Source organism: Candidozyma pseudohaemuli (assembly GCF_003013735.1).
Source record: "Candidozyma pseudohaemuli strain B12108 chromosome Unknown scaffold00001, whole genome shotgun sequence".
Classification (NCBI taxonomy): domain Eukaryota; kingdom Fungi; phylum Ascomycota; class Pichiomycetes; order Serinales; family Metschnikowiaceae; genus Candidozyma; species Candidozyma pseudohaemuli.
This window is the reverse complement of record NW_020194435.1, coordinates 1,332,224-1,353,063: the sequence shown is the minus strand read 5'-3', so window position 1 is coordinate 1,353,063 and position 20,840 is coordinate 1,332,224. Positions and strand designations below refer to the sequence as shown.

At 44.7% G+C, this 20,840-nt stretch overlaps 9 protein-coding genes across 9 annotated transcripts; 4 read left to right on the top strand and 5 right to left on the bottom strand.

The window, feature by feature from the left end:
- Positions 1-10: 10 nt before the first annotated feature.
- HIS3 (imidazoleglycerol-phosphate dehydratase) lies at positions 11-670 on the bottom strand (the record flags this gene model as incomplete). Its single annotated transcript, XM_024856046.1, has 1 exon — positions 11-670. The coding sequence occupies one exon, from the start codon at positions 668-670 to the stop codon at positions 11-13; it is 660 nt and encodes a 219-aa protein (XP_024715645.1).
- Positions 671-1,953: 1,283 nt separating this feature from the next.
- KIC1 (putative serine/threonine protein kinase) lies at positions 1,954-4,473 on the top strand (the record flags this gene model as incomplete). Its single annotated transcript, XM_024856045.1, has 2 exons — positions 1,954-3,388; positions 3,890-4,473. 2 exons carry the CDS (start codon positions 1,954-1,956, stop codon positions 4,471-4,473), a joined length of 2,019 nt encoding a protein of 672 aa, XP_024715644.1.
- A 104-nt stretch (positions 4,474-4,577) lies between these two features.
- Positions 4,578-7,013, top strand: C7M61_000610 (uncharacterized protein; the record flags this gene model as incomplete). Its single annotated transcript, XM_024856044.1, has 1 exon — positions 4,578-7,013. One exon carries the CDS (start codon positions 4,578-4,580, stop codon positions 7,011-7,013), a length of 2,436 nt encoding a protein of 811 aa, XP_024715643.1.
- Positions 7,014-7,069: 56 nt separating this feature from the next.
- On the bottom strand, positions 7,070-8,167 carry C7M61_000609 (mitochondrial 37S ribosomal protein bS1m; the record flags this gene model as incomplete). The annotated part of the gene is made up of 1 exon (XM_024856043.1): positions 7,070-8,167. The coding sequence occupies one exon, from the start codon at positions 8,165-8,167 to the stop codon at positions 7,070-7,072; it is 1,098 nt and encodes a 365-aa protein (XP_024715642.1).
- A 131-nt stretch (positions 8,168-8,298) lies between these two features.
- On the bottom strand, positions 8,299-9,636 carry MDM10 (Mdm10p; the record flags this gene model as incomplete). Its single annotated transcript, XM_024856042.1, has 1 exon — positions 8,299-9,636. One exon carries the CDS (start codon positions 9,634-9,636, stop codon positions 8,299-8,301), a length of 1,338 nt encoding a protein of 445 aa, XP_024715641.1.
- Positions 9,637-9,827: 191 nt separating this feature from the next.
- On the bottom strand, positions 9,828-10,586 carry C7M61_000607 (uncharacterized protein; the record flags this gene model as incomplete). The annotated part of the gene is made up of 1 exon (XM_024856041.1): positions 9,828-10,586. The coding sequence occupies one exon, from the start codon at positions 10,584-10,586 to the stop codon at positions 9,828-9,830; it is 759 nt and encodes a 252-aa protein (XP_024715640.1).
- A 193-nt stretch (positions 10,587-10,779) lies between these two features.
- C7M61_000606 (uncharacterized protein) lies at positions 10,780-12,021 on the top strand (the record flags this gene model as incomplete). The annotated part of the gene is made up of 1 exon (XM_024856040.1): positions 10,780-12,021. One exon carries the CDS (start codon positions 10,780-10,782, stop codon positions 12,019-12,021), a length of 1,242 nt encoding a protein of 413 aa, XP_024715639.1.
- A 20-nt stretch (positions 12,022-12,041) lies between these two features.
- C7M61_000605 (acetate uptake transporter family protein) lies at positions 12,042-12,821 on the bottom strand (the record flags this gene model as incomplete). Its single annotated transcript, XM_024856039.1, has 1 exon — positions 12,042-12,821. The coding sequence occupies one exon, from the start codon at positions 12,819-12,821 to the stop codon at positions 12,042-12,044; it is 780 nt and encodes a 259-aa protein (XP_024715638.1).
- A 1,306-nt stretch (positions 12,822-14,127) lies between these two features.
- SPO72 (Spo72p) lies at positions 14,128-20,617 on the top strand (the record flags this gene model as incomplete). The annotated part of the gene is made up of 3 exons (XM_024856038.1): positions 14,128-14,889; positions 15,185-16,853; positions 17,364-20,617. The coding sequence occupies 3 exons, from the start codon at positions 14,128-14,130 to the stop codon at positions 20,615-20,617; spliced, it is 5,685 nt and encodes a 1,894-aa protein (XP_024715637.1).
- Positions 20,618-20,840: the final 223 nt, after the last annotated feature.

Here is a 20,840-nt window from a genome sequence, read left to right as displayed (position 1 = left end):
GCTTGATTCTCTAAAACAAGACACCCTTTGTGCTTGGAACATCGTTTGAACCGGTCTTGCTTATAGCTTCCTTCATCGCCACGGCCAAGGCTTTGAAAGCACTTTCAGCTCTGTGGTGGTCGTTGAATCCTCTCAAACAGTCAACGTGAATTGTAATAGCAGCACCTTGAGCAAAACTTTCGAGGACATGTGGGATCATCTCGCAAGACAAGTCACCAATCTTCTCTCTCTTCAAACCCAACTCAATGACAGCATAAGGTCTGTTTGACAAGTCAACAACAGCTCGGCTCAAGGCCTCATCTAGAGGAGCAAACCCGGAACCGAATCTTTTGACACCCTTGACCTGGCCCAAGGCTTTGTGGAATGTGAGACCCAAGGTAATACCAACATCTTCGGCGGTATGGTGGTCATCAATGTGCAAATCACCAATACATTCCACGATAAGAGACCAGCCTGAGTGTTTCGCCAAAGCGTGCAACATGTGGTCCAAGAAACCAATACCGGTTTGAACCAGAATCACTTGCGCCAGACTCAGCTGTGTAGCATGCTCATCGTTGACCTTGTCTGGGAAGATGGACTGTTCGACAGCAATATGGCCACCATCCAAAGAGAGAGCTATTTGGATTTTTGTCTCGTTTGTGTCTCTTTTAATAGTTGCAAACCTGGACATGGTGTAGTTGATGTAAGTGAATATGTTCAATGAGCTTATCGCGAATAATATGTCTTGTATAGTAATGAGTCAGGCTAGACCGTTAGCCAAGCCCAACGAAGATTTTTCAACACTGTCGGTTCCGGTCTCTTTTTCCAATGAGATGATATGATTCAAAGTTGAAAAAGCGAGAGTCTCGACGATCGTAGTGTTAAATCGATGTAAGCTGTATTGTTTGCATTTGCAGCCATTCTGCTAAATCAGGCTACATACGCATAATCATGCAGAGTCTAAGATGAATATTTCGGTCCACCATAATTTTATTCTTCCTTGTTGTAAGCTTTGTTAGAGATCTTGATATTTCCGTTGATAGAAGGACAAGAATACGAAGTAGTGGTCTATTGTCGCTCTCGTGCTCTCCACATAGTCAGCGTTTCAGCGAGTTAGAGGCACATCCTTAAATACTCTTCAATCCCATTTTATGGAACTCTAGACAGACTCAAAGTCCAAATCGTTTGACATAGTGCAGCGTAATTCTTGATTGCGATTTTGTTCGTCTTCTTGAACAAGTCAAACATCTGGTGTCTGCGAGAAACTTGACATTCTCCTCAGTCAACCGTTTTCGCTGAGTGTCGAGCATCTACTTCTTCTTGGTCCAATTCGATTCGTATCAAACAAAAGATCATAATCTGCAAGCCGACCTACAAATTTGCAACCACTTGGGTTGTTACTAGTTCAGTTGAATCTACGGTTGATGGCAAGACCTCTTTAATTGAAACAAACATCTTTAAATAGCTTTTGAATCAATGCAAGCTTTTCATTTGTGAATTCAACCTCCTGCTAGATTGCAATTATTTGATCTTTGGCTTAGCCAGATCTAGTCAGAAAAAGTCGCACATACTAACGGTCTTGTTTACTTAAGCGAGTTCCGGCCGCGGCAAGTATACCCCTAATTGATCTCAGGGTCAAAGAATTATTACTGTCTGTTCACGACAATTTCATTATTTTGACACAGGGGTTTAAAGAAATCGACAGGGCCCCTGTGCTTGAATCATCTCTGTACAGGCCAGCTTCTTCTCTGAAACCTGCCTACGAAAAACCGATCGTGAAGATACCGCACATCAACAAATAGGTCTGATTCAAAACCTGTGCATCTCCTTTCGTGATTCCCTACAGGCATTGCCCCCAACCCATCCTTCAATTGGCCCAAACGTTTCCTTTATTTGCCTGTATTCTCCTAAGGCTTAAATCAATCGATCCCTGGGAACCGTGCATGGTCATAGCTTGACCCGAGGCTCTAAGCCATGTCTTCAATAGATTCATACAAGCGAACCGAAGTAATCGGTCAGGGAAAGTTTGGTGTGGTTTACAAAGGGTTCAATGTCAAAACGAAAAAGGTGGTGGCCATCAAGGTGCTAGAGCTAGATACTCAGTATGATGAGGTGGTCGATGTCCAGCAGGAGATTCAATTTCTCGCTGATTTGAAAAACGCCCCCAACGTGACACACTATTATGGCTCTTTCCTTAGTGATACGAAGCTTTGGATTATCATGGATTACTGTGCTGGTGGGTCTGTGCGTACGTTGTTAAAGGCTGGCGTCTTTGAAGAAAAGTATATTGCAGTTATCGTCCGAGAGACCCTACTAGCCCTACTGGCTGTGCATAAGTTGGGTGTCATTCACCGTGATTTGAAAGCAGCCAACATTCTTATCACCAATGAAGGAAATGTTCAGGTGTGTGATTTTGGTGTTGCAGCACAACTTTCTGCTAACTCCTTGAAACGTACTACCATGGCAGGCACGCCCTTTTGGATGGCCCCTGATGTCATTCGTGAAGGTGACCAATATAATGTCAAGGCTGACATTTGGTCTCTAGGTATCACAGTTTTCGAAATAGCCACTGGTAATCCACCATATTCGGATAAATCCTCCAACTGGGCGATGACTATGATCGCTAAGCTGACCCCTCCCCGTCTAGAGGGAAGAGAATACCCTCAAGCATTAAAGGAATGCATTGCTCTATGTCTTGACGAGAATCCTGAGGAAAGACCATCTGCTGATGAATTGCTGAAGTGCAAACTTGTGAAGCAGTATAAAAGCATGCCTACAAGCATATTGAAAGAGCTAGTCTCTAGATACCTTTTATGGCGTGATAAAAACTCAAGGCGAGATTCGGTCTTTTACAATATGAATCATGATGAAAACAACGAGGACACATCCAACGAAAATCAACTTCAGGTCAAGTGGGATTTCGACTCTTTGAGTAGCAAGGAATACATTATGGATAATGATATCCATATCAAAGAGGTTGAGCAGCATTTTCCATATCTTCGAGACGATGATCACGAAGAAACGCACGACTACACACTCACATCTCAGCCTACCCACCAAGCTTCCACACTTCATCCCAATTCAAAGTACAGCTCTAACAGCAATAATAACACAATTGCCCAACAAGCATATTCAGGTAATGGCAAACCTCCCTTGGGCAAAACGGCGGTCGATCAATCGTCGAATCGTCATCCACCGGCCTCACCTTCCTCGAATGTTCCCAAGTCTTTGAGGTCTCTTTTCGAGGATGATGACGAAACTTCAAATCGTGATGATAACATATTTGAGGACCCACGTCTTCCCGCTTTGGCATCCGTAAAAGATTCCTACCGAACGGAATCCCCAACGATCGAGATTCCAGACATGGAAAGTTTGGCCATCATGTCCTCCACTAATAAGGAAGCACAGAGTTCCACACAAACCTCACATAATGGGTCAAGAATAGGGAATAAGCAGATGTCTCATGATGCATTGCCGATGCTAAACAAACCTCCAGCATTAGTTCATTCGCAATCGGCGTCTGCAGCCCTAGAGCCAAGACACGGCTCTCCATCAAATACCAGACCACGAAAGAAGACCATTTCCAATACCCATGGATCAAATTCAGCATTCCACCAATCTGCACCTTTGCTGCCTTTATCCCAAGGGCCGCATCAAGAGCCAGTTAAGAGGCACGAGACACCGTCGCCAGTTGCACCCCCGGTGAGCGCCCACGGTGAACATGGGCCCACTCTAAGTCCATCTAAGTCAATGCGTGCTCTCCATTCAAATGGCAATCCTATGCTACAGCCAATCAATTTCAAAATGAATGGTGAAAAGGCGTCGCAGCCCAGCAAGGAAAGCAGCACGAGCACAACGAATTCACTGGCGCCATCTGGCTCAAACCATGGCCAAGCTAAGTCAAAACGAGAAAAGCCCTCACTCAGAATTCAAATGCCCGTTCCCAATTCCTCAGTCAATCTCATGTCCGCGTTAACCAGCGAGGATGCGGAGAAAAAGGGTATACTCAACAATGCTTCCACGGGCCACATCAATTCCGAGAACATCAACCAATTTGGTATTAACCCTGCCCTTGTGGGTAACGTTACGTCAATGACTCCAGTCGCTGAAAAAGATACACAGCTTGGTGAGCCGTTAGATGTGAGAGACTTGCAACAGAGGCAACAGGCTTCCGTTCAGAAGAAAATTTCAGCAATGCTGGGGCCAAAAACTGCCCCCATAAGCTCTTCAAATGCTGGCGGAAACTATTTCGTTACAAGAAATCATCCCTCTCACTCGATCAGTGGAGGTTCAAGCATATCTGCAAGCACTACTCCAGTTAGTGCGAAGCAGCTTCCAAGATTCCCACAGATTCCCACAATCAACAATGACTTATTTAGTGATGCCTTTCCTAAAGCGAAATTGACCGGAGAATTGGAGCTGATTCTTAAACTTTTCAGCCAAGGCTTGGATGCCCTTGAAAGCAGCTTACAAGAGAGACAATCAAATAGTTAATTGAGCACATGATCTCAGTCACGTGTGTAAACATGATATAGAGTAAGTGAACTAGGTAGGTGAATCAAGAGTTCTTCTACATCTATCGCCATAAACTGTACAATATGCCACCTCGTATGAGACGCCGTATCACTACGGCTAAACGAGAAGAAATAGAGGCAGAGCAGAGGCTATTGGACAAACAGATCGTTCGTCCCTTCGAAACAGTTGAAGGTCTACCGATATCTTACAACAAACCACCACACGGTCATTATGAGGATGTTTTGAAAAATCCCCTCACTTTGAAGGATTCTGCTGTGTTATATAACTCGCTTATTAGATCGAGAAACACGTACGTGTTCCATGCGCCTATGTTCAAACTATATTGGGTGAAACAAACCGCCTATGCGAAGAAGTTGGCAGAATTGGAGAAAGGACCACAACCTGCAAAAGAAAGAGAAACGAGGCGTCGATTCGCCAAAGCCACTAGTAATTCACTTGAGGCAAAAACCAGGACGCCCATTTTAAGTGGGGACGTGAATGCAAGAGATGTCATGTCCAAGTTGTCCGAGGCCACTTTGTCCTTGGGACCTCACTCAATGGAGATCCGTATATTTATTGCTAAGGACGCCCGTTCTGAAAAATCAAAGGCCCTTTCTGAAATATCCCAAGTATCAGACGGCTCTGACTTACTTATGAGAAAAGAAGCCCTAGGACCGCCTCCAGGACCCATGCCTCAACCTATATATGGTCAGCCGCCAATGACTGCTCCACCTCCTCCCGGTCCTCTCCCGGGAGCTCCTCCTACTGCAGTACCAGCGCCCATGCCCACTCCTCCAACGCAACCCAGTCGCACAGATGAGCCTCCTGTGACAAGCGAGCCTCCCAAGAAGGATGATAATACAGAGAAACATGCCAATGATCAAAATCTGAAACCAAAAGACACGGAGGAGGAAAAGAAGAACGTCGAGGAAGAAGCTAGTGAAAAGACTGACGAAACCAAAAACAACGTCAAAGAGAAGGGTTCTCCCCAGAAGCGGACAAAAGGACCGGCAAGGGGTAAAGCGAAGGCTGCAAATGTCGAAGCGAAGCTGTCGAAAAAGGATTCAAAGGATGCAGAGACTAAAGAAAAGAACTCTGAGGAAGAAAAGAATAATGAATCGAAATCTTCAGATGACAATGAAGATTCGAAGAAACTGCCTGAGAAGAGCACTCCTTCAACAAATCAGAAACCGCCTCCTGCTTCATCCACGTCATCAGCCAGTCCTGCCCCCGCTCCCAACTCACAACCTAGTACTTCAACTCCTCCTTCCGGAGTTGCAACCGGTGGCTTCCCTCGTCCACCTCCACCTCGTGCCGTGGACATGACGACAGTTGATAATGCAATCATGATATCCAATCTTAACGCGATTGCGAAGATTGAACTTTCACTTAATGATCTTATGAAAGTTGTTGCTAAGGGTACGGCATCCGAGGATCAAATAAACTTGTTCAAGACATACATCGAGAAGGCGAAGCAAATGGGACCACAACCACATCATGCTGAACTTTACTTGGTAAGAGGTTTACCACTTCCACCTAACTTTCCACGACCATATCCTCCCAAGCAATATGCTATTCCACGCCCTCCCAAACCAAGATTCAACAACCCGTTGAAGCTTACAGCCTTCCAGGAGAAATATTTACACAACGCCACACTCGTTTTTGAGTTTCTTGAGAATCCAAACGTTAGATACGTGATCCCAAGGGATTCCATTTGCGAAATTCTCCCACCTGCTAATCCCATCACGTTAGAGGATGGCTCTGGTGTGAGGGATGTGCTTATAAGTAATATTTGGATACACAACATTGAAGATGTTGAGAACTATGAAAAGAAGCTTGCCGAGTATAATGAGGAGGTACGTGCTAAGGAGGAAGAGGAGAGAAAAAAGCGGGAAGAGGAAGAGAAGGCGCAGAAACAAGAAGACGAAGGTGAGAAGAAAGACGATGAGTCTCAAACCACAGAGACAATTAAGGAAGAACCAGAAGAATTGCCCGCACGATCATCAAGGAGTGGAAGGAGCAAGAGGGCCCCTCCCCCAAGGAGGAAAAAGCCTTTGGAGAAGCCTGAAGAGCCACCGGTTCGCTTCACGACTTACTCGTTCACTCTACATGGCATTCCTGAAAAGTTTGTTCCAATTGTGGTCAATAGTATGAGACCCATGAAACTCGTGCAAGAAAAAATGGAGAAGATTCTCAAGATTGGAACGCGTGTCAGCTCATTTCATCTTTGGTACCAGGTTGATGCCAAGTTAGATGAGGGAGTTGCAGAGGACTTGAGACAAAGTGTCATTCTGGAAGAGAAAAAGATGACTGGAGTGATGCCCCAAAGCATTGAGCGGGAGCAGCCAAAGAAACGTAAAAGGGAATTCAAAAACCCAAGGCCCAAGAAGCCTAAGGATGAGTCGCCCTCTGGTATGCCACCCCCACAGTTCGCAGGTGGCAGTGTTCCTTCTTCTGTATCTTCCACTGGCATCTCAAACTCAGCGCCAATACCGGCTGAGAAACCATTTACAGCATAAACCAGGAGTTTTGTCAAGTCTTAATAATCGTTTATATATATACAGGTAACGGACGTTTAAGATTTGTTCTTGGAGACCAAGCCCAACAAGTTCTCCAATGCTGCAGCATCTCTACTGTTTCTTTCAGAAAGGCTGCCAAAATTAGGGTTCGAGGCAACGTAGTTTGATCTGTTAGCGTACGATGGTCCACTCTCAGTTCTCTGGATCCAAGAACCCACTCTAACACCATCAGCGTACATTCTAACACCACCGTAGGGTGTGAGCTCGGCCTCGTTAACCTTGAACGGAAGCACAAATTGTCTAGCGTGCTTACCAGGCGCATTATTGATGAAGTTGTTTTGAAGAATGGTTGTTCTCTCGTTCACGGATGCAACGAAACCGCCAATAGCGGCTTCTCTATTATCAACAAGACGGCCAGGAGCAATAACCCCATGCTTAATACCATTTGGAGTATTATTAAGGCGGCCCTTCTGATTATATGAAAGACCTGCTGTACCTTGAACGGCCCTAGGGGATGCAGTTCTGGACGCCTTACCAAACTTTCTGGTCATGTCGGTTAAAGATGATGGGCGCTTGATGACATTTTCTGAAGAAGCAATGAACTCCTTCAAGAGCTGTTCTAGCTTGGCTGGGATTTTGAAGACAATCGATTCTGGAGATCTTTTGACCAACCACTGCTTGAATTGTTTCGCAAGAGCAGGGTTGGCTTTGAGGAGAGCCTTGACGTCACGCATATTCGACTTGGAGCCAAGGTTCAAGTCTGCCAACACACTGTCCGCCTCAGAAACAGACTTGTTGACACTTTTGGAGGTATCCCATGCAAAAAGAGGGTTGGCTTTGTTGGAAGGCTTCTTCAAGACAACACCAGATTCCTGGAACTTCAATCTGTTGTAGTGAGGACTCGAAAACTTCTCAACATCTGGGATATTGTTCGAAGTGTCCATGGCATTCATGACAAAATGAGACACTCCCACTTGTTTTGGCAAGGTTGACTTGATACCATATTCAGAGCGTGACGAACTGCCTTTAGGTGCAAAAAGGATTTGATGGGTTGGGGCAGCCAGATCGGCACCTCTGAGAGTTTTGCTCAAAGGGGTTGCTACCTGGGCAATCCTGGAGTCCTTGAATAGCTTATAAAATTGCTGATTTTTCATGCTCCTGGCCCTTGAAGAAATCGATCTTTTCAATTTCTCGCTCTTGATTTTTTCACTAGTCTGATGCACGGGTGTACACACTTCTGGGGCCTCTGGGTCGAGCTACAAGTACTGTCCTGGAGATAGGTATATTAAGATGCATAAGAGAAAGTGATGCCAAATTTGCTAAACTCTGGTGTGTTGCTCACAGGATTGATGTTAATTTTAACACCAGTGCTTACCAAGAACTCTTTGTAGCGTCCCACCCACAATAGTTTGAGCATTCTATCACTCAAGCTAGTGGAGGCTTTGATGACGGACGAAAAGTTACTCTCGCTAACTAGACTCTGGAATGCCGTCATTACAGTCTGGTTCTGAATTTCTTGCTCGCTTCGAAGACGGCTCAAATCTGAGGTTGTGAGCTCTCCTGCGTTTTGTGGAGGCATGGGATTCAAGATACTTCTACCCTCTGGAGGTCTGTAGGATGAGTTTGCTAGAGTCAAGCGTTCATTCAAGTTTGCTGTCAGTTGAAAAGGTGGCGCGAGACTATCATGATGAATGCTTGGGTCTGAGCGTCTGCGATTCGATTTTGGCGAAGGTTTGGAAAAATTATAGAGCTCGAAACCGATCGAAAGATTGCTTGCGTATGAGTACCAATTGAAATCATACTTTGAACAAACCGTCGAGGCAACAGACGTCTTGACGTTATATGTGGATGAAATATGTCCCAAGATAGGGTTGCATGAAAGAGTCATTGTGAGTGGTTTGCCCGTGGATGTGGACCGTGTCGAGTATCGAAATGCTGTTGAAAGCCCAGGACTCATCGTCATAGCAGCGTACCAAAATTCAGCACCCATTGATACTACTGAATTGTCGAATTTGGGTATCAACGGAGGAGATGCGGGGCGATTATTGCCAAAGTTATAGAGGCACCTAAACCCAAAAAGTGCCTCATTGGTAGAGTAAATGTATTCCTGGGAAAATCTTGGAGTGTTTCTCTGGAGATACATGATCATTGTACCATTTCTCTTCAAATTGGGGTTATTGACACATTTGATAAGGAGCTGTGTCTGTCTCGAGAGCTTCTTGATAAGCATAGCTTCAAGGACAGATCCTGGGAAGTACATTCGTCCGTAAAGCATCGAGGCCTTGTCGTTTCTCGGGCTCTTGTTTCGTTCAGAGATATGGTGGTATGGCTCTATTATGCGAAATCCAGCGATGGCGTCCTGTAACGAGATATCCCTTGTTCCCGTTGCATTTCGAAGTGGTACAGACGTGTACAAGTATGCTATGGAACCGTTGATAGACCCATAATTCAGGAGTGTAAGGGACAGCGCCAGGTAGTCTGATGCTCTAGACAGAACATCTAGTTTAGCGCCATTGGGGGTCTGGAAATCTAGAAGAGCTCTCGATGTTGCTGTGATGTTGTTGAAAATGTTATCTTCGTTCCAATTGGTAGCTTTGAAGAAGCATCTTTGTAGGTATTCCATGTGTGTGTACATCTGATGGAGAGTAGTTAACTGTTGGTTCAGTGCCAGTCCGCGCGCTAGTAGTACTTACGGTTGTAATCAGACAAACAAATGATCGAGAATGAATGCATATTTTATTTCTTGGTCTATAACTGTTCTTGTGATAGTTTATGGGTCTATGAATTTGGAAGCAGAGGAAGTGTTCTGAGGTTCTAACTTGAAAGAGTGGTGCCTCTGGACTTCTGAGTCGAGAGATCGTTCAAGTTTTCAATAAGGTCCTCAATTGCTGGAAACTGTGGTTTGATGTAGCCAGCTTTCTCTGCAACTGTCCGCATGGGCGCTTTCCCATCCTTCAATTCGGATTCATCAGTCATGTAGAAGATAAGAAACTCAACAACCTTGAAGTGTAGCGTTTGTTGGATATTTGCGAGCTCTCCGGCTACATTCTCGTCTTCAGGAGAGAGCTGTAGGAGTCTTATTATGGCCATACAGCCTCCACATGCCTCGAAGACCCGCATGTTCTTGAGGTTCCGCAACAATATGTGAATAAGTAAAGAAACGAAGGAAGCGCATCTCTCCAATGAATAAGCCGTGTTTTCCGGTTCTAGAAAACTTAAAATTAGCAGCATGTTAGCTTTCTTGCGGAAAATGTTCCTTGATTCCGGGTGAATCAATAGGAGCCCCATCATGGCAGTATTTAGCTGGTTCCATGTCGAAGTGTTTGTGTTCTCATGTCGAAGAGTTCTGTAAGCGGCTAAAAGCTCGTTGGCCAAATTATGCTGGAAATTTTCCTGTAGTGCTAGGAATGCTATTAGCTTCAGGTCTGTGGACCCTGAAGAATGCAGTTTTTGTATTGCTGGAGCTAATGATCTGAGCAACTGTTCGAGATCTTGTATGCCTTTTTCCACTACTTTAGGTTCCTCTGAGTTCAACTGTTCTATAACATTATCCACGGCTTTTCGTAATGCCATTTTGTTTATATCTGCCCGGGAGTATTTACGTTTTCGGTAGAGTACATACGCGATTGACAGGCGCAGTACCTGAACTTTATCAAGATAGTGTGCGCCAGGTTTCCGTCGGGCAGTGCTTTTTCTATATTTATTTCCCGCAAAGAATTCTATTACGCACTACCTTACAAAGTCCAAATCCTATTAAGATTCCGTTATGACAAAGGCCTCGGTAATCTGGGGCTGTACTGCTGCTGTTGTGCTGTCCGCAATCCAGTCCTTGGGTATTACCCTACAAAGAAAGAGTCATGTCATTCCTATTATGCTTGAACATAGAGACGATCTCGAGCTCGATAGCGCAGATCTGATAGATATCAGCATACCAATGGAAAACCGTGGCTCAACTTCCCAACAACCCCATCATGATTATGAGGCGGGCAGACACACGCATCTTTACAGGAGACACCTCTGGCTAATAGGATTCCTGATGTTTATTTTGGCCAACGTGTTTGGCTCAATAGTTCAGTTGACGACACTACCGCTCATTATTCTATCTCCATTGCAGAGTATAGGGCTAATTTTCAACTCCATTTTCAGCAGCATGCTCTTGCCGGGCGAGAGTTTCACGAATAAGCTTATATTGGGCACAGGTATCATATCTGTTGGTGCTTTTATCATCGCCTACAATGGAAGTGCTGATAGAGATCTGCTTGGTGATATCGACACAGACGAAAGATTCAGGCTTGTCTTGCAAAAGTTTCGGAGACCCACCTTCTTGGTGTGGTGGCTTTTCACATTTGCTGTCATTTTGGTTCTAATCAGGATAAACTTTGTTCTTTCAAGACGAATCCACCAGCTCTCATTGCACAAGAAGGGCAAGCGTATTTCTAGAAACAGCAAGAAGGCAGCCACACAACTTACTCTCCTCAAGGGTACCCTTTTTGGGGTGATTAGCGGGACTTTGACGGCCCATACATTTTTGTTCGCCAAATCAATTGTTGATGTTATGGTTGCGACCCTTATCGAGCGTGAAACACCGAAATCCCTGTCTACCTACGTAACTTCGGTGTTACTCCTTCTTGCCACACTCACCATTGTGGCCATGCAGCTCGTTGCTTTCAACTTGGGATTATCCCATATCTCGACTTCCATCTTATACCCATTATGCTTTTTGGTGTACAATTTGGTAAACTTGTTCAATGGTGTGTTGTACGATGAACTCCTTCTGAAAAACTTGATGACAATACCACAGCTCTTCCTTGTGGTACTAGGCTTGGTCGGCGTTCTATTGGGTGTTGTAATGATAAGTTGGGACAGTGCATTTGGGGTCCATGAGCCCCCAGTTAACGAGGACTCTGATGTGCTACTAAATGCAAAATTCCCATACTTCCAAGGGAACAACCAGCGCGTACTTTCTTACGAAGAGAACGAACTACTTAGACTGATACACTCAGCATAAATTATAAATATATCTGTCATTTATTTGCCAATGACAGGGAGCGCAATGGCGTTAGGCAAAAAGTATGAGTTTTGTTTGTTGGCGACTCCAGCGAAAGCACAATACCATCCACAACAAGCCAGTATAACACAGAGTATGCCTCCTCCTTTCAAACAGCTGGCACTACCTGTGAGATAGTGAGCAGCTAAGAGGAAAAATGCGATGTCCAAGGTCAAGAATAAGGACATGAAGATCAAAGTGGACTTGAGGGTACACATGAGCATCATGAAGCAAAAGATGCCCCATCCAATGAGGTAAAATCCGATACTACTGTTGAATTGCTCGACATCATCGCCATATGCGGCAGCAATGCCAAATGCTTCAACGTTGATAGCACCGAAACTGAGCCAGAATCCCATTCCAAAACTCACCAAGACTGTGCCGGCAAAGCAATTGCCTATAATAAGCTCCCAGATTCCAGCAAATGCTTCGACAAACCCACCATAAAAGAAGCACAATCCTACCGCAACATTTGGCTTCGTAATACCTTGAGCTCCGGCTAGGTACATCCCCAAAACGAAAGTGGTCAATGCGAATGAGGCGAGACCCAAAGCTGCCGCATTCCCGAATTGGTGTTTTGGGTACGGGGCGTACCTGTCAGGCATCAACCTTCCCCCGAATGCTGTCATAAGCTCATGGCGATAGTATCTTTTATTGCCCAAGATAATGAACTCGTCGCCCTCACCTGCGACTTGCACGGGTGCAAGTGGCGTGCTATCTTCTGAATTGATGTATTTTTCGGAACTCACTGAGGATGACATGGAGACGTTTAAGGAACCAGCAAACTTAGAAACTTGAGCATTATATATAATTTCGGTCTTATCTGAAATGGGTGCAAAAGGCGTTAAGCAAGACATGCATGTCCTCGCGCGATTCTGTGGGGTACCTTCTAGCAGCTAAGCCAGGCATATCAGCCCATGGCGAAACACCGAGATCTTTCATAATGCCTCTAGAGCTATCATCATAAATTCTCGAATTAATGCTCCTGATCTAGCTACATCAGATAATTTACTAGCTTAATTGGACTTTGTGTATCGCCGAAGCTTCACGTGACCTTCTAACCCCGACCTCTAATTATTTTATCCAAATTTCAGATAACACAAGCCTCCCTTTCTCCAAAAGTGGTGATCGCCAAAAAAATAAAAAGCATCTTTATTCTTTTACTGACACCCCGCCAAGGAGCCACCCTCGAGGAATTCCCGCCGGACCTCCACCACAGACTAAAACCGAACTTTTGACGCCTCGTTATGTGGAGAGTCGGTCTTACACATCGAACCCTTTGATTACGTTTTTAGTTGTTGTTAGTAGTGTTGGCCGAGTGGGGCTCGGCATTAAGGATGTGACAGCTTAGTCTCAAACCGACTCTCAAATATCTCGATGACAAGCTCTAGCGTACTGTCCACATGATTTATCTATTAAATGCTACTCCGTCGATTTACCTTAAGCTCATGTTTCGTGGCCGCTGGGATAAATAGCTATCGCTTCTTTCCAATCAAAGTAATTCTCAAATGGTTCCAAGGGCCTGGATCAAAAACTCATAGGCAGAGATTGATCTGATTTTTTCGGGCAAATGGCAATCATATAGATTTTCTAGGTACATGGCAAAAATGATGATCGATTTTTCATGACGATGGCTGCAAAATAGACACCTCGTTGCATTGATGGTGCATATTTCCTGCATCAGCTCGCTCCATCGCCATATCAACCACCATCAAGGCTACACATACTATGGCTCTAGTCCCATACCGCTCTAATCATGACCTCATAAAACTACGGCGATTGCTCTTTCATGATAACGCAACCAATAAGCGTTTGGGCCTTGAAAAGGTGAAGATGTATCTGAGTCGAGGAAAGGTACCTCACGCGGTGAACGCTACAGCTTCCTTAGTATCCCTCGAATTGATGGGGATTACTGAGTCTGAATGCCTTCAGCAAGCTTATTGCTCATGTTTGACACGAATAGTCAATGGCCTTCTCGATCCATTCCAGCTGGCATCCGTTGCGCTACCCCTACTGAAGCTAGCTAAAGAGATAGGCCTTCCATCGTCTTTTGTGGAGATACGCCATATGGCGACCCACGAGGATCTACCGTCGTTGGATCATTTGAGACTCATTGCTGCGGAGGCTAAGGAATGGCTATTAGTGAATTACTGGGATCATGTTGTCGAGAGCGCAGCTCTTGTGCCCGAAAGAGACCGTCATCAAACATTCACATCATCCAATACAACTGCAAATCTAAGGGTCTACAAAAAGCTTAGGAAACAGGCTCTTGATATGGATGCAGAGTCGAAAGATGAAGGACATTCCAGAAATCTCAATGCTGTCATTCACAAGCTCAAGTCCGATCTTCAACGCTCTGCTCAGCGTCAGAAACTACTCCGAGACTTGATTTTTAATTGCCTCATATACACCGACAAGAGAAACAGAGATGTGCTGAAGCGAACAAAGTTCAAGACCCTTATCAAGATTTACTGGCCACTCCTAGAAGAACTAGGCCGTGAGTTCCAGGCTTCCCTTCTCTTTGCGCTCATTCAACACAGCTCAGGACGATTAAGTGTCTCATTAACAACACAGGAAGAAGAACAAGCTATCCCATGGGTGCAACATCTCATTGAGCAGCTTGTTACTGGCCAATTCCCCATCAGCTCGCGGCTTCATGATGTGGAGGCACTACAGGACAGTATCCAGACTCACATGAGCCTTTTAAAAGACAATTCGGTCCTATTTAAAGCAATTTCATCTGCGGCAACCGAGGAACCTCCTCAAAAACATACTTTCAGAATGCCACCTTCTCTCGATGATCTTCTAGGTTCACCAAAGCGCCAAAAAGTGAGCGAACTGCCCACTCCGCAGCCAGAAGCCTTGCATACCACACAAATAGAAACCCCGGAGTCATTTTTTCCTTCGCATCCAAATTGGGCTCCTCGACCCTTTGGATATAGAATGAAATAATTTTTTTTCATATTATTTATCGCAATGTCAACAGGCTTTCAATATTTACCAGTTGCTTCTTTCGCATTATCCCTGTGCCATTATCGCAGCATTCCATACGTAGGTAGTCTTATCTAATCGCGCACACACAGAGCCACTATTCAAGCACCACACCAATCCATACTCTTGAAAGCACGTTACTTCCAGGATGTCTCCGCAATGGATGCCGCAAAATCTACAAAAGCGGTTGCTTCTATATATCCTCCAACAACTCCTGTTGTTCTCGGAGATTGATCTCCCTAACTTGGAGGAGGTGTCTCTAAGCAATATCCAGCTTAAGGATGTATCTCTTGATCCAGAGAAGGTGGGTAAACTACCGGGCTTTACGCTACGATTTGGTGAGCTCAAGACTGTGGAAGTCAAAGGCGGTGTCGTTGGTGGTGTGAATCTTAACATTACCGGAGTTGAAGTCGTATTGGCCACCAAGATAGATGATCTCGATAAGGAACTCAAGAACATGCTGGCACTGTTGGCACAAAGCACCGTTAACTTGGCTAACACTGTCATGTTTGAAAGCGATCTTCGAGACAGCTCCTCGGTCGTTCCGGAATCTGAATCGGATTCGGACACTGAGTCCAAGCCGAGCTCCAGCGGGTCTGGGGAATCACTTGGTTCTCAAACACGTTCTAGTGCTTTAGGGGGCGTAATGTCTAGAGCATTGGAGATTGCATTGCTGAGGTTGCAGGTCAACATAGCTGATGTCAACATCAAAATCATGTCGGACTCGGTTGACTTTTTGATCTCTGTCAAGAATATTTCCTTCTCGACCACTAATAGACAACACTCAGTTAAGGTCGAGTCATTGAAGGTTTCAACACTCCGACCAGATTTAGATCCAGGTCATGGAGTGGAACGTGCACCGGAAGTGAGCGCCTCAGACTCGGAGAGTGAACAAGATGAAAGAAGCAGTGAAGACGACTCTGCTGACGAGTCCTTGATGAGCAGTACAGTCTTCACTCATGAAGAAGCAAGTTCAGTTTACATGAGTGCAACTGCTCAATCGTTCAAGCCTCCCGAGGTCCCTGCTAATGATTCTTCAGTCAAACCCGTTCATCTCCTCTACGTGGATGAAGTGGATCTCAACTTTGAGGGAATGTCTCCCTTGACCAATCTTCAAATTGACGTCGGAACCTTACGTTTAGCGGCAGTCCCCTTAACACCCACCATTTCTTTATTGGTTAACAGCATATCCAAGGTCATGAAGCTCAAAAGTCACCAACTCCGCAAGCAGCACGCTACGACTCGCTCTTCTGCTCGAAATGCAAGCCGGCCTTCTTCGAGCCTTTCTAATGCCAGTCTGGAGGAGGTCCTGGATCTGGCGGGATCTCCTCAACCTCAGCATGAAGCTCTCTTTGAAAAACTACATGTCGCAGAGCTTCTCCTCAACCTAACCCTGGCCATTGATGACAATGGCGAGTTTGCATCCGAGGAAGATGAATTGATACTTGCAGCATACAACACAAACGTTAAGCTGAAGAATGAGGCCCTTGTTTTTGGTGGGATCGAGACATTCAAAATCCTTAAACTTATAGGCGGCTTGCAAACTGAAATCTTCCATTTTGTTGCGGAAAAGCCGAACTCTCGTTCATCATCAGTCTCTATTGATGCGGAATCATCAACATCAGGTATTCAGCATACGCGAGCAGACATTCGCTTCGAATATTTCAGACCAGAAGCCGGTGATGAATCTCCAGAGACGACAGTGTTGCTATCAAAGCTAGCACAATTCGAGCTTGATGCAGATTCGTTGCTGTATATCCTCAACTTTTCAGAAGCTTCTCAAGCTCTCCTCGAGAATTTGGGTACATTATTCACAAGCCTACGACAATTGCGAGATGCAAAATGTTTGGGCATAAGGAATCATCCACCGAACGATGATACATCATCACAGCCGTCTCATTTTGTGCTTCAGACTTCGTCGATTCATTTTGATATACTGATCTCCTCGAGGGCCTCATTTGCTTGCAAGATATTCCCGGTCACCTTCAACACTTCTGCTGGCAATTTGAGCATTCAACGCATCTTCATAGAGTCTATCGTGGAGGGGCAAACTCGTCACTTTTTGACAATACCAAACATCAATTTCAAAACTAGTACAGAGAATTTGTCGATGTATTTCGGTTCACAATCGACCTCTCACTTGCGCAAAGAGCGATACTTCTGTTCAAAGAATCTCCATATCGGTGAGATTGTTGGATCAATGACTGCGGAAGATATGAATGTCTTCAAGAGGGATTTTAAGGCTTTTAGTCTGACATTAAAGTCTCGTGATACTAAGGTCAACGCATTAGATGTCTCACTAAAAAATTTAGTCACCACGAAAGATAGCAGGCTACCCACTTCCCTCGGCCACCTGATGTTCGTGGGTCAAAGGCGTTTTGGAAAGCATCAACCTAAACCAATGTTTCGCCATAGTGAGATGAAACATAAGGCTTCGCTCAGTCTTCACGTCACAAGTTTCGAATTCACGCTATTGAGTTTATTTCCTCGTTTTGGTGACTTAATGCTTGTGGTGAATGAGCTTGCATTTATGAAAATTAGTGGAGCGTTTAATGGTTTTGTGGGAAATATTGAAGCTGTCCGCAAACAAGAACAAGCGAAAGTGAGAGAGTCTTTGCTTAATCGTTTTCCGGACACTGGCCCAGTTATCGTCTTGAGTTACGACAGTTCTGAAAAAGGAAGCGCTATTGATTTTGTGATTCGAAAAGTTATCGTTCATTACTACACGCATTGGATTCAGCTTTTTGAGAGAAATGTATCTCAAACCCACAAGACTGAAGGCTTTGTTCACGCAGCCACCCCATCGGGTGGAGCTGATCAACAAAATAAAGTGGACCTCAGGTTTTCGTTTTGGGACCTTATTATTTCACTCAATCCAGGTAGGCTTTCCAGCCAAGTTCAATTAGCCACTGAGAGAGCCGTCTGTGACTTCACATTTGCGAGGGAGCAATTTTACGTGAAAAGTTCCTTTAGAAATGTTGCATTGTTCTTGATTGATGATTGGAGAAATCTTATCCATGATGAGACTTCGACCGAACTGAAGTCAGAGATTTCGGCAGGGCAATGGTTAAAATATCGAGGATACCTACGTTGTGGTCATGCAAACTCGACTCACGTTGGAATCACTGTTAACACAGATATTGATAGCCTTAAAGCAAGGCACGAGAAACTTGGAATACGTGGTGACATTTCTCTTCTCGATATCAAGCTCAATTCGGACGAACATCTTCTTGAACTCTGCGCAGATTCTTATCAAACGTTGATCCAGCTGTTGAACGATTTGAAGGTGCCCGTTACATTCAAAGACGCCGAGAAGTTTCGGTATAAAGTGGATTCACCTTTCTCAATGCCTAATGAATTATTAGAACAGTTGAAAGATCTTCAACTTGAGAAGCCAAGTGATACCTGTGCTAAATCACCAGCTCATTCAAGAAGGGATTCGTCTGATCTCAAGAATCTTGAACGGTCCATTTCTGATCTTAAAATGGAAGAAGCTAGTGAAGGTACAGGCGCCTCTATATCTTTCATGGATGAGCACTTTCGTGACGAAAATCACGCCTCACACGCCAGAATTCTTCCTATGAGCTTGATCGTTAATTTGACAAAAGCAAACATCTACCTCTTTGATGGGTACGATTGGAAGCTGACGAGGAAATCTTTAAGACAAGCAGTAAAGAACATGGAGAAAAAAATCAATGCTATTCGCTTAAAGAAGAAGTCTGATGATGAGAAAAGTGGTCACAAAGGCCATGATGCTTCTGCAGCAAAGGTCGCCGGTGAGGTAAATTCACAATGCAACGCCTCAGATAGTAATTCAGCTGCCCCAGATGAAGAGGCTGATGAAGTCAACGAGGTTTTATTTCAGTCGATTTACCTTGGCATGCCTGGAGATGGCACCGCTAGTAATTTGGTTACAAGTATGAACACTGAGATGCAAGCCATTAACATGGAAACTGCCAAAGATGAAGCGTTGTATCCCAGCCTCAATGTTGATGTTGAAAAGCAGTATAAAGACTTGAAGCTCAAGAGATCAAGGATTCATAAAGTGTGGGCCGACATTGAGAACGTCGAAGTTTATGTTCAAAACTACACCAATCGAGACCCAAGAGTCGACAAAACGCCTGAGGACATTGATAAAGAGATGGTGAATAAGGTCGAGATAACACTAGATTCCTTAACTATTTTTGACAATGTACCTTCATCATCATGGAACAAATTTCTCACATACATGAATGCCATTGGTGAGCGAGAAGTGGGAACTTACATGCTACAGTTCACCATGATGAACGTGAGACCAGATCCCAAATTGCCATTTACTGAGGTCGTGATGGACATCAAAACGTTGCCTTTGCGTCTATACGTGGACCAGGATACACTCATGTTCTTGGGAAGATTTTTCCAATTCAAAGACAACCGATTCAATTTGCCGGTAGACGAGCCTATCTTTGTTCAAAGGCTCGATATCAGCCCAATTAGATTAAAGTTTGACTACAAGCCAAAGTCAATGAATTATTCGGGATTTAGAGCGGGCCAAAACGCTGAATTAGCGAACCTCTTCATCCTTGATTCGGCAGATTTGAAGCTTGCTAAGACAAAGTTATATGGAATTTTGGGATTCCCCAATTTGGGAGAGGCTCTTAAGGAGGCTTACGTACCTTATATTCAGAAGTATCAATTGGCCGGGCTTTTATCGGGCCTAGCTCCGATCAAGTCCATCATCAATATTGGTGAGGGGTTCAGGAACCTTGTCGCAATACCTTTCCAAGAGTACAAAAACAATGGCCAGGTGATGAAAAGTATCCAGAAGAGCTCAAAGTCATTGACCAAAACGACAGCTTCCGAGCTATTGAAGCTTGCTGTTAAGTTAGCTTCCGGAACCCAAAACGTTCTTGAAAGTCTGGAAAAGTACGTTGGTGGAGAAGGCAATCGGGCAAGGGATCCCACGAATCCAAACCTGTGTTCAAAGAAATTGAGGAGAAATTCCAATGAATTTAGTACGCTTCAGCAACATGATGAAAAACGGGATCTAATGCAAGCGTCTCAATTGTTGAAGAAAAGTGTTCCTCTTGATGACAATTCCACTGAGGATCGCAAGCTCTACTCGGTCATGCTGATGGATGACTTGTATGAAGAGGACGACCTGGACCTGGATGGGATGGAAGGATCGGTATTGGTCCTTGACTCAAAAACAAAGGACGGCAAGGAAGCCGAGGATGATTCCGACGACGAATTGGATGAAGAGGAGCTTGAGATTGCTGAGAAGATTGTCAGTCTCTATTCTAATCAACCAACTACTACACGAGAGGGTTTACAATTTGCATACAAAGCGCTCGGCAAGAACTTGAAAACCACCAAAAGATCCCTATCAGGTTTAACGCACGAGCTCAAGAATGCAGAGAATCTCCAGGAGCAGTTATCTTCGATAGCACGGAAATCTCCGGCCATTGTGATAAGACCTATGATAGGCACGACCGAGGCAATAATGAAGACGTTGATGGGAATAAGTAACGAGATTGATCCGACATATGTGGTGGAGAATGAAGACAAATACGGAAAGGACAATTGATAAGAATTGCTCCCACTGCGTCCCACTTTGATAGCCAGATCCACGGCAGCACAGGGCGCCGCGGCATCTCAGGGCGTCCCGGTCGTGCATCTCGTCTGCGCTAGTGCCTCACAAGGCATCAGGTGTGATGCACAAATCTTGCATTTCTTGGTGGTCCGACGGCTCTCGCATGTTCGGAATTCCTCGTCGTTTATGATGTTCTGGCCTAGGGCTGAAAATTTGA